This window comes from Centroberyx gerrardi, chromosome 2 (assembly GCF_048128805.1).
Source record: "Centroberyx gerrardi isolate f3 chromosome 2, fCenGer3.hap1.cur.20231027, whole genome shotgun sequence".
Lineage (NCBI taxonomy): Eukaryota > Metazoa > Chordata > Actinopteri > Beryciformes > Berycidae > Centroberyx > Centroberyx gerrardi.
The window spans coordinates 20183972-20197597 of NC_135998.1; the positions used below are offsets into that span (position 1 = coordinate 20183972).

The 13626-nt window shown below is 40.9% G+C and overlaps 1 protein-coding gene across 1 annotated transcript; it reads left to right on the forward strand.

Annotated features, from left to right (window-relative positions):
- Nucleotides 1–3108: 3108 nt before the first annotated feature.
- Nucleotides 3109–6119, forward strand: LOC144539862 (uncharacterized). The gene is made up of 3 exons (XM_078286099.1): nt 3109–3403; nt 3714–3805; nt 5223–6119. Exons 1-3 carry the CDS (start codon nt 3109–3111, stop codon nt 5250–5252), a joined length of 417 nt encoding a protein of 138 aa, XP_078142225.1. The 3' UTR covers nt 5253–6119.
- The last annotated feature ends 7507 nt before the right edge of the window (nt 6120–13626 follow it).

Consider the following 13626-nt stretch of genomic DNA (forward strand, 5'->3'; position numbering starts at 1 on the left):
ATTTTGTAGGCACATGTATCATGTCCAGACTTAAAAAAAAGGTCAATGGGTGCCATGACCTAAACCCAACAGGAAGTCAGCCATTTTGCATTTATTGTGGCATTTTTGGCCATTTACAGGGGTCATACTTTAACGAACTCCTCCTAGGAGGTTAATCGGATCAACCTCAAACTTGCTCAGCATATATAACAGACCTTGACGATTAAAAGTTATGATAAGCTTGAGTTTTCGTCCAACGGCGTGGTCGTGGCGAGGCGTTGAATTTCCATGTTTCGCCACGAAACAGGAAGTGCTATGTAACTCGACTGTACATGGTCAAATCTGCCCCAAACTTCACATGTTTGCTAAGTGTCATGGCCTCAAGACATCGACATGGCAATATTCAGTTATAGTCATAGCGCCACCTACTGGCAAAACAAGAAGTGGTTTGTAACTCCACTGTACATGGTCAAATCTGCCCCAAACTTCACATGTTTGATGAGAGTCCCGGCCTGAAGACATCTACATGCCAATATTCAGTTATAGTCATAGCGCCACCTACTGCCAACACAGGAAGTGGTTTGTAAGTCGGCTGTACGTGGTCACATCTGCCCCAAACTTCACATGTTTGATAAGTGTCCCGGCCTGAGCACATCTACAGGCCAATATTCCGTTACAGTCATAGCACCACCTACTGGCAACACAGGAAGTGGTTTGGAACTCGGCTGTACATGGTCACATCTGCCCCAAACTTCACATGTTTGATGAGTGTCCCAGCCTGAACACATCCACAGGCCAATATTCAGTTATAGTCATAGCGCCACCTACTGGCAACACAGGAAGTGGTTTGTAACTCCACTGTACATGGTCAAATCTGCACCAAACTTCACATGTTTGATGAGAGTCCCGGCTGAAGACATCGACATGCCAATATTCAGTTATAGTCATAGCGCCACCTACTGGCAACACAGGAAATGACACGTTATATACTGAAAATTCTGAGCCGCGTCGACAGGTCAGTGTCCAGTAACGATGCCGCGGCTGCGGCACACCCCGACATGCGCGAAGTGCGAGGGCCCGATCATCGCTGCTTGCAGCTTTAATTATTTTTTTTTTTTTTTTGCCCTGTGAAGTCTGCATTCCTATTGATACAAGGTCAACTCTGCCCGGGGTCACGACCCTGTGCCATATTAACCTCTACTAGTCATCTTCTCTTACATGGTCTGTTAATAACCATAAATATGTACAGTATGACATGATGCTTGATAAAATAACATCAATTGTTCTTTTCCTCAAACATGAGCCCTGGAAACAATCTGAAGTTATTTTATTCTTTTTTTTTAAATTTTCTTTAATTAAGCTTTAAGTTTTAGAATATTTTCAGAGAATTCTTATTTAAGATCAGTCACATCTGTGGTAATATTATCATTTTCTTCATAGGATAAGTAGTTGCGATCTTCCTTGTTTCCGTTGATATGGATTTATTGCCTCTGATTTGGTTTTTCGATCCTAGCCTTTCTTTTATTATTCTCCCTTCTGTCTGTTTTGCATGTCACCCTTAGTGTGGCTGTCTTCCTCAATGCTCTCTCTTTTTCCATCACTCCCTCCCTCACAGCCTCCTCTCCTGTCGACACTTCATCTTCCCTGTCCTCCTCTGGAAGTAGCACTCCCTCTGTCCTCCCTTCCTCCTCCTCCTCCTCCTCCTCTTCCTCTTCTTCCACTGCCACCTCCTCCTCCACCAAGCCCTATGGTGTGGAGGGCCAGGAGGCAGAGGTGAGACTGTTGCCTCCCCTGTTGAAGGACCAGGCCTGGGGGGTTCATGCCCAGGAGGCCTTCCTGCTCTTCTGTCTGGCCTTGGGTGAGTGGTGCCTGTGACACTGACGCAGCTCTCGCCCCTCGACCCGACCCCCCCCCCCCCCCCCCCCCCCCTCAGGAACTCTTGCTCTTGTTTGGAACTCTCTCTCTCTTTCGTCCCTCTTTGTTTTCTCTCTCTACCATATTTTTCTCTCATTCTCTCTCTTTCCTGCACGTCGCATGTCAACATTTCCCCCACATCTCCCTACCCGCCGACCGGCCTGTCTGCATCACCTAACCTGGAGTATGTGTGTGTGTGTGTGTGTGTGTGTGTAAGCGTGTGGATTTGCTCAGAACAAGCTTGCCCTTTTGCTGTGAGGTGTCTGACCTGTGGGGATTTGTTCATCTCCGTTGTAGGCCTAGTGAGACTTTACCTATACAAGGGGCAAAACTGAGTAAATGTTAAAGGAGACAAAGCTGGGATTCCTTTACTGAACTGGTTGATTCTCTCACAGGTCTCAATTCCATCTTAACGAAAGATGCATTTTTGTGTTTGTTAATGTGTATACCTGGAAGGTCTGACCTGAAACCTGTAATATTCATACGTGGATACTTCTCATCCAGAGTGGTGAGACTGGTGTCTCTCCTCAGAACAAAAGAACTCTTTTGCAGAACTATAGTAGGCTCACCGTGTTACATCTGGTTTCAATACTTCATCTGGAACGTTTCTGTGCCTGTAAACAAGTGTAAATATATTTGTATATATGGAAAAAATACTTTTGAAGATGTACATAAATTCTCAGACATTTTGGGGCTATTGCTATTGTTGGTAGGGAGGCTAAATAAATCTTGATTTCAAATGTTTTCAACACTGGCTTGTTTATTCAGTTTTTGACTTATGCCATCACATATATTTTAATCACTGTTGTATTGCTAATGAGGATAATGTCATATAGCACAAACAGAAACTACTAAATGTGGTTAAAGTAAGTTTGGTCTTAAAATGGGAAAATTAGGATCCTGTTGCATTGAAAAGCAACAGCAAAATTGTTGAAAATATGCAAATTTGATTAAATATCAAGTCTGATTTTTTTAGCTTCAAAGTAAAATTGCTTATGAGTCAATGAGTCTGGCTTCATCAATAAGGTCACTGTTACCGTTAACCTGTCAGAGTGCAGTGGGCATGGGAGCAGAGAGGCTCTATGAAGGAGAGGAGTCGGTACTCAAACAACGTTATACATGACACACTAGATATATAATCAATCAAACCTCTAGATCTATTTGTTGAAACCGAACACCGCGAAGGGACCTACCGAAGGCAAGTATTCCAGTTTCATGTCGGTCCGTGTGGAGTGTCGGTGTCTTGGCGGGTTCTTGACCATCCGGGGTCAACATGAAGTCCACTTCTGTCCCTCAGGTCCTAGTGACGTCCACATTCACTGGCTAATGAATGGACACAGTCTGGACACCCCCATAATGGAGTACCGCCTCCCACTGGGCCAGGGGGAGGTGCTAGTGAGCAGCTGGCTCAAAGAGGGGCCACTGATCAAGGACGCCCGTTACAACTGTATCGCCGAGGCCAGCACAGGGAACGACGTGTCTGAGGTTGACCTCCGCCTCACTATTGGAGGTATGAGGAGCAAGTGCTAACACATGGTTGTTAAGTATGACATTAAAATATGTTCAGTGTGCAGAGAATTGCTGATCTAAGATTAGTTTGCTCTCTTTTTTTCCATGTGATACAAATTAAGGAATAGCAAAACCTATTATAATCACCAAACAATGTCTGATGTTTTGTTATAGTAATAAATGTAGAGTAGCAGGGGATTAATGTTAAGCCTTAGGCCTGGTTATCAGCAATGCCATGCCTATTATTATTTTTTGTTGTTGTTGTTGTTGTTGGTTAGTTTATATCCATAAAACATGTTGTTACTTGACAGATGAGGAGAGTATTCCATCCAGAGATTTGAGCCAGTGGAGAGGTGCGCTCACAGAGCACGAGCAACTGCTAAAAAAATGGGAGAAGGCCTGGGTAGGTCTACAAACTGCTCTGACTGGGTTGTTTCTGATTGCATTAAAGTCACAAGTTGCTGTGCATCTGATTTAAAAGTCGCCTGGGTCATGCTAACACCTTGTGTGCCAGTTTTAATGTGCTCTGCATGTTTGAACACTCTGCTCCAGTTTGTTTTTCTACTCGCTCAGAGAACTGGAGAGGTGCAAAGTCCAGATGCATTGGACCAATGGCAAAGAACCAGGAACTCAAAGCCAAACCTGGTTCACTGATATTCCAACAAAATAAATGATCATTCTTCTGTTCCGCATTTTTTCTTGATTCTACAGTTTGAATAATGACTTTACAAACACTGATCCAGATTGTCACAGTGTTTGGGAGTAGTTAACATTTAGCAATTTTTTCAGTTAACTTATTTTACATGCATTTTAACTAACACATATTCTATTAACTACATTTAGCCAATTACATATCATAGTCAACTAATTACATTGAACTACATTTTCCATGAAAAGATTCCTCCAAGAATGCAAGATTAATATGTGACATTATTTTTAATGTATTGCTCATAAATATTAGAATGAAATCTGTGCATCTATCAATCTATCTTTCTACTCTATTTTTGCTATGCACGACTCCTACATAATGTAATTCATTAACTCTCATTCTTCCATTTAGGTTAGGGTTTTTAGATTGGACATTATGTGCCGTTTTGTTTCAAGGCAGTGTCCGTCATATTGACATTTGGGCTGTTGCATAATTGTCAAGGCCAAACTGTAGGCTACTCATTTGTACACCTGAACACAACGCTGAGATAAAGAGGGAAGTCCGAGCTGAATTCTCTTTCACCAAATTAAAACATCCACCAGCTGAAATGCAAAAAAAAAAAAAAGATTTGCAGGTGATGAGAATAAAAATAGAAGAAAAGTAAGCACTATAAAATTATAATTATCTCATAATTGATCTTGATTCATCTGCACCTATGAGATGAACTGGTGATCTGGACCTTTAGCAACACAAGTTCATCTTCCTTGAATCGGGTCCACAGTATAAATAGGAGTTTCAGGACTTGGATATAATTTTTCATAATTTAGTTTGGATGTAGATGTACTTCTTTCTTTAAGAAGTGTTAGTTTGACAAAAAAAATATTTAACTTCCTTCATTTTGAAGTAGTTAGTAAACTGTAAATATGTTTCAGAGTAGTTTCCACACTACTGAAAAACTGAACTGTTGAACCTCAACTTCTCATATCAGGTATTTCCAGCATTCTGTAGATTTGCCATTGCCGATTGCAAATAGCTTTTAGCTTTTAATGCAGCAACATATGAGATGGATCTCCAAATATTTGTTATATATATATATTTGATACTGAACAGAAACCTCCACTACTTGTACACATTAAATAAAGAGTGAACAGATCTGTGTTTCCCTCCACAGGAAAGCTGTGATGGCCGTGGAGCTCTCTGAAGAGGTCATGAGCTTCACTTGTCTCGGCTGAATTCGGTTGTGAACACGGTCCTCGCCCCAGGTGGACCAGGCCTTAGACACTGAAACTATCATAAACTGATGTGATGTGATGTCCCAGTGTCACTTCTTAGACTGAAGTGTGGATGGACCTGTGAAGAAAAGGATTCACAACACCTGCCGTGTGTAGGGGCTCACCTGGCTGCGATGACAGCGTTGGACTCTTTCCCAAACTGACGAGGAGACAAAGCTCATCGGTTGCCTTAGTTTGAGGACAAGTGGGCCGCCTTTCTGACAGATGTGCATTCATTTCTATTTTTACTGATCAAAATGAACATTCTGAAAGCGACGCTCGTATTGGAACGATAAAACATAAAGAGGTGAACACCTGGAGATATGAGCGGAGAATTTAACAGTGTTTATGTAAGTGATGTTGTGCTGCATCTGTGGCAGTTCAGGCCTCTATAGTTTCTGTGAAGTTTGCACTCTTCTCTCACCAGCATTTTGACTCCATCACCACAGTCTTGCAGACACTTTTACTTGCGATTACATATAGTGCCTTGTGCCTTTAATCTATATTGGGCATGTAGGATTTGTCCCCCCCACAGAATTAAAGCCCAAGTTGATTTTAGGGTTTTTGAATAGCATCACGTTGTTGTAGGGGTGAAGTACTTTGTACTTTACAACCACCATTATACTGTATACCTCTTATATTTCACATTAGGCTTCAGCACGAGACAATATCAAGAAATTCAAATACAGCTCCAGCATTCACAATGAGTCGAAGTCATGGATTACTGCCATGGATGGCTAGTTTATTACAGATTGCACATTGTTGCTTTCTGTCTGCAGTTATCTTTTCTCCATATCAACACTGTGACTCTGTATTTACCTTCGGTTTTAAGACAATCTTGTAGCAGAAATAAATTGAGTTTGTTTTAGCTGTTGTCTACACTGATCCCAACGTCTGTGTACAACCTTATTTTGGTCACCTTTGCTTTCTGTTTATTCATTTATCACCTTTGAGTTCAGACCCTTGTACTAATTTTAACTTTTGACATCAATTGACATGATGAAATATTCACAGAACTATTTCACACATTTCTAAACAGGCATTTTTCGTCACCGCTACCCCACAACGGTCATCCAGACTCTCTGCCATGCTGACATGTCAGCCTTTTTCTACCATCTGAATTATTAACCAGCCTCCACCCCGACACACTCACACACCTCCACCCTCCATTTCTGGTTGGGAGCCGGTTATGACATTTTCAGAGGACACAACGGTATCCTTAGCTGGAAATGATTAAACTCTTTTCCCATAGACGTGAAGGTTGTAGGCCAAATCTGAAAGACAGATACCTTAAAGAATAGTGGGCATAAGAATAACGACAACAAACAAAATAAGCCACAGATTCAATGGCTGTCTTCAATACAAATCATTTCATGGAGAAAAAGCTGTCTTTACACTGGCCAACATTTTGCAAAATCCCAAATATGTTGTTCTGTAGTCGAAGCTATCACAGTGTGACACTGAAATTCCTTCTTTTTTGAGGAGTAATCTACAGCTGGGGCCGTAGCACCCTCTTGTGACCAACTGAACAAGCACAAGCTGGAACAAAGTTTCATCATAATGCATTTTTAACAGTGTAAAAAAACATCTCAGAACAATACGAAGTAGATTGTTTATTATTTATCAGATAGGTAAGGACATAAATGTCAAGGCAGCACCGTTTTTCCCAAGACTGATGAAAATTTAAACAATGCAACACAAAATGCAAGGTTGCCATTTTCAGTTCCATTTAGCACCAGACAGTGGTTTGAGAAAAGTAACCACAATAAAAGTCATACAAGCCATCTGGATTGTTGTCCTATGTCTTATCCAGCATGACTGTAGAGAGAAGTGGCTTGTTGCATCATCCACAAATCAGTCCATGCAAAGACAGGCAACTTACTGATTCTGCCACAAACTCACAAGACGCTCATCTTCCTGACTTTGCCTGCAAAGGTGATAAATCTTCTCAGTTTGTGGGAAAAAAGGACATTTCCTTGGCCATGGAAAAAATAGAATACTTGGATATCAGTTGTTTATGTTTTCAACAGAATCTCAGTTTAAACCAGTGAAGGAAAATCAGATTATTCAAAAAACCAGCATCAGCATGTTTCTAAACCAACCCGTGTCATCGCCTCAGGGAGCTTGTTGGATCACATTGCGACACATCAACAGGCCTACATGAAACAAGAGAGACTGGGGCTGGCACACAGTCAATTTCCGGCCACTAGAGGACGCCATCACAAAGCCACTAACTATTGAGGTGAGGACAATTTTTTATTTTTGTAGTAGGCTATCAAAAGTATTGGCGTAGGAAGCACACCCATGATCAAAAGTAAAATAAAAAAAAGTCCTTCACTATATAACTGTGGTAGATAGTGTTACATTCAGTTAATAGAGGTAGAAATTAGCTATATTTTGATATGATGAAAGTCTGTGATGCATGATGGTAGCTGGGTAACATCATATTATCACAGAGGTTGTCCTAATGTTGGAGGGGTTGGTTGGTATATGTGGGGTAGTATACCAATATCACTGTGTAACAACACCAATTTCAAAACATTCTGTGTGGATTAGCCTTTATGATAACAAAAACACAAGGTGAATTTGATACATTTTGGACAATTTGCATTTGGAAGTGGATGCAGGCAAATCATAGGCCTACATGTTTAATTATTTATAACAATGTTGAATATTTTCTCAGTCCTTGGAATCGCTGCCCCGGAAGTTGCCTCATTTCATTGGCGGGCCCTGATCCTGAGGTAATCCGAGTCTGGTATCTAAATTTTGTTCTTTCATCATTAGGTCTATATATTGTTATTTTGATGCGGTAAAGCATATGTCAACCCTGTTAGACTAAAATACGGAAGAAGTAAATCAAATTTATATTTGTTAATCAAGGCAAGTTGCTAACTTTAGCTCACTTGTTAAGTTGCTAACCTTTGGTTAACATTTAACCTATGCCTGTAATATATGCATATCTGACAGGATAAAATGTGTATACTGTGTGTGTGGATAGGGGAGGGAGATGAAGCATGGCATATTAAATCAATGGGAGGAGAATGGTCTTCTCTTCCTGTCCCCTAAGTGGGCGGGAAAACTTTTTTGTTCCTATTATTGCAGCCAAATGCTGCAGAGTTTCGTCATTTTAAAATAGCTAATCTAATGTATTAGCTCTTTCTTGGTAATCGACAATACTGTACAACAATGGAAATGATTGCGTGCAATTTGCATGCAAATTTGCTGCCTGTAAGCAAGCAATCAACCAGAAACTACAGAAGTGCAAAGTCAGATTTTATGATCTCCAAGCTGACTTCACTTTTCTAACTGCCATGAGAACCAAAAAATTCACACCAACAACCTTTGCATTTCAGAGTATTTGCTTTTATTTCATTTCACTGATGTAACTGTAAGTCTCTCATGCTCATATTGTGATTTGGTCCACCATATGTAGTCTGATGTTCCTTTAAATTTCTGTCTATTTGGTTGCCTAGCAACGTTCCCACAGAGGCAAATCCTCTATTAACATATAGCTGAATATATTATATTTAACCAGATATAATTGTCCTATAAACATAATGTTGGTGTCAATATGTTTGGAATACCCTCGGATTTCCATAAAAAGCCCAAGTACTAGTCTCAGTCTTCATGGGGAGATAGAATCTGGGCACGCTGCTCCCATAGTGAGACCATAGAGCCTCGGTTACTTCCTGTCTAAGGTGGGGGGGGCGCTAACAAAACCATGTGACAAAGGACCAGGAACCAGAGGCCAGAATCTTTAACTCCATTCAGAATTAAAAGTCTCTGGTTAAATGCCAACAAGCCACTTGTGATTTAACAATATTAAATCATATATAATCATGTGTTGTTCATGTTGTTTATATTGTATAATAAATATGATATATGATATATGATATATATTATATATTTATAGAGATTTATAGAGATTGAGGGCAAGCAGGAGCTAAGGATAGCTGTTGGTTACACCAACAGACAAATATTTTCTCCAGAATTGGAAAGAGAGCTGGTCGAATATCTGCTCAAGTCAGTCTACATTTACTATGGCCTGTCGCCTGTCGGAGGTGAGAAACCCAGCTTTTCAGCTTGCAGTGGCACACAGCATCAAGGTGCCTAAGAATTGGTCAGAGCTGCAACAAGCCAGCTGTGACTGGTTTACTGCCTTTGTGAAGATGCACCCATCTCTTTCAATCCGCAACCCAGAGGCCACAAGCCTTACAAAGAAACAAAGAAAATGTCTGAGCTTTTTTGGACTAGCCTACCTCGACATGGTCATGCACAGGCACAACTTTGCTCCATGTGACATGGATGAGGCAGGAGTGACAGCTGTCCATAGACCGGACAGGATCATTGCCAGGTGGGGATTTAAACAGATAGGGTCCCTGACCTCGGCAGAGTGAGGGACACTGGTGACCCTTACATGTGCAGCTTCGGCCACAGGGAAGCAGCATCCCTCCCTATTTTATATTCCCCAGGGTCAACTTCAGGGACAGCGTCATCATAAATGGCCCTGTTGGATGCAAAGGAGGTGCAAACCCATCAGGGTGGATGACAGAAGAACATTTCATTGACTGGATAATCATGAATCGCACCTGTCTATCAGTGGCCTGAACTACGCCAAGGAAAATGGTGTAGTGGTGCTCTCCTTTCTGCCGCACTGCTCCCATCGCCATAGCATATCCCTTGGCTGCAACCCCAATGAACATCCAGTCAGGACTCAGCATTGACTGGTTTCCCCTTTAATAGGGACATCTTTTCAGAGCGGGACTTTGCCTCATTCTGTGTTACGGACCTGGCAAACCCTGCCCCTGAGTTCATCGTTGTCCCTGCACTGCACTGGTGGTGCTGTCAGGAGGAAGAGAAAAACCGCCATCCTGACAGACACACCGGTCAAAAGAGATCTAGGGGAGCAAAAGGCCAAAATAAAGAAGAGGCTCTTTGAAAAAAACACAAGAAGCCATCCAAAGCTCCTGCTTGTAAAATGAGCCGGAAAAGGACTTCATCATCATCGGAGTCTGACGAAGATGAATACTTCTGTCTCCTGTGTCGAGCCCCTTTCAAACAGCCAGCCTGGGGAATTTTGGATTCAGTGCCAATCTTGCAAAAAGTGGGCGCATGTGTTATGCACTCCATGTCTACATCCGATCTATTACTGCCAGAACTGTGACTCATATGACTCAGGATCTGATTGAGACCTCACTTTGACACACACACACGCGCACACACACACACACACACACACACATGCACAAAGAAAGAGAGAGGGAGAGAGAAAGGGAGAAAGATAAATAACAACACTATAGGATTGTGGCTAGAGAGGGGTGGAGACTATTTTATTTATTTATTCACGTATATTCCTCTTCACAAAACGACCTTGGCTCATGGCCGTACCTATCATTGGTAACATTGAGGTCTTGTCCTGAGTCATGTGTGTTTATAGATATATAGATACTTTTAATATTTTTCCCTGAGGTACTTTTGAAATAAAACTCAGCTCTGCCACGTTTCTGGGGGTTGTAGTTTTTTAAAGCAACAATATAACGTGATCAAGCAAGTAATATTAAATGATGAAGTGAACAAGATTACGCAGTCCCAAACTGACTATAAAATTGAAACTGTATTGATGTGATTAAAACAAGTGTTAAACAAAAGATCTGCAGCCACTTCAATTATTATGTAGCCTATTATTAAATTTACAGCCTGCTGCACTTTGTTTATAGTCAGTATTGAATTCATAAATAAAAATAATTTAAAGTTATGGGTTAATTAACAGTAACAACTAAAATATTGCGAGTGAATCAGTGAAAACATCAACATCAGCAACAATTCCTTTAAAAATACCCTCATATTTTTACAATCTGTTGCGTTTGACAGGAGAGCTTGAAGAAGAGGAAGAGGCCACTTTTAAATCTCTGTCCGACTCCCGCTGCTCGTGACTCCGTAACCTAGCAACAGCCGGTGCGGACACACACGTCATCACACACAGAGTGAGCAAACACACTGAGGAGGAGAGAGAGTGTCAGCTGTAGTTCTTGCCGTCAAATTTCTTCTGTAATCATAAAATATCCCACTACTAGACTACTAAATAAAGTAAACATGGATCTTGCAGGTCTTTACATTAAAATTAATGAATTACTTTAATTTACCTTGGAGAGCAAATGGTCAAAAAATACTACCAAGGAAGAACTGATTCACTTTTCATGTCGATTGGCCAAAAGGGGGCGTGGTTTTGGGCGTGGCATATCACCCTATCGAGAGATTCACATAGCATTAGTTTCAGGATTGGTTATGGGCCTGAAATCGCTGATTGCAGGTTTAAAATAAAAAGTCTTTGGTTTGATGATTTAGAGAAATGTTTTAAGGTATGGTGAGCATATACAGTATATGGGGCTAATCACCCTAATCACACACATGTGCACACACACACATACACGCACACACACAAAATTACGTGATCCTCTAGCACTTCCGCTGGCCTCTTTAATGAACCATTCACAGAAAGCTCAAATGACGCTCCAGACACGATTATGGAGATGAGCTCTCAAGGCTCTGGATGTTATTGTTCACACAGGAAATTCTTACATCACTCCGCTCCCCTCCAGTAGGTAGTCAATAGTGTTTTCATTTGCCATTCATTTTACAGCGTTTCATTCAGCTTCTGAGAATCAGGACACAAGATTGTATAATCACAGGCAATAATGCTAAAGAAATTAGGTCACCTACCTGCACAGTCCTATTTGGCCATGGATGTAGCTTTCTACATGACACAGAAATTCCTCTCCAACAGTATGTGTGAACATCAGGGCAACTGCAGTTATCACTATATTTTAATAAAAAGGTAATAATGTTGAATAAATACATCCACTTAACTGATTCTACACTTGTTTATCATTATCTTTACATTGATAACACCATAAAAAAGCAATAAAATGTAAAGTATGAAAGATCATTCCACAGGGTCAGTGGTCTACAGAATGAATGAAACTCCATGGTACGATACAATGCAATATTGCCTGTCTTTGTGATCACAATGTTTGTGTTATCTGTAGCTTGATAATTGCTTTTTTTCATTTTAAAAGTTCCATTATGTGGCCTAAATATAGGCGCCTCAGATTTATCATCATTATGTTGAACATAATTTAACATTTAATGTCTGCTAGACGATCTATAGGAGTATGAATTCTACTTGTATCACTCTGTCACCATTTCAAACTGTGCAACAGAGGAGTACATATGTGAGTCATATGATACAAACCAATGAAGAGCAGTCAGTAGCAGTCTATGGTTTATAGGCAGTATAGGCAGTTGGCTAGGGCGGCAGGTGGCCAGGGGCGGCAGAGCGCTGTTTTATTTATTATTATATTATTAATTTCAAAGTAGTTCCCTTCCTGCCCCATATGCTTCCCTGCTCCTCCCACTTGGTGCCTCCGTTCTGTGCCCACAGGAGGGCTCAGACAGGGACAGGGGACGAGTATATGTCAAAAAGTACCACACCGCACTGTACAGGTAATATTAAAACAAGCAAGCAAGCAGGTAACCAAATGCGCCCCTCCAATTCCTTTAAAGCCCCAATATGTGATCACTGTTGAGAGCAGGTCTCTTGTGGCTGAGCAAGGAATTACAACATCACAACTGTTTTGGTTTGCCTTGGTGCATGTGGGCATGATAATTGTTTTATTCTCTTGTCATGTTTTCTCAGTTTTCCATTTCCATGCAAATTGAATTAAAATAAACCACAAATCATCACCATGTACGTGTACATGTAAGTCAAATCTTACTGCATGATAACTAGCCTGCCCTGCTTTATAAATGCACAATACACCCATTTTCTTCCATTTAGATTTAATCTCCAATATAATTGCCATGTAACCCTTTTTTTGACAACCCAGGTTTTCAAAAGAATTTGCCTTGAGATGCAGACAGATACTGTGCAGGTTGCTATCAGACTACTTTTCACATTTGCTATTTTGACTAAACACTGAACCAGACATCACAGCTACGATCACCTCTCAAGTCCTCACTCTCTGCCACAGGAGATAGTGGGGATCCTCCATCAGGCACTTTAACTTGTATATATTTTATAAGTTGTTTATATGTGACACTCTTATTCTTCAAACAGTTGTCTCCATGAAACTTGCTCATGTATAGACGTATCTTTGAAAATGTAAACATTTGTCCATTTGGGCTCAAACCCCACATGGTCGCTTCTGGCTATATTGTCTTTTGATTTTTTTGTTTTTTTTGGTCCATCAATATCCCGTTGGAGCATGCTGCCATCAAAAGTGGTAAATAATTCAACCAACTTAT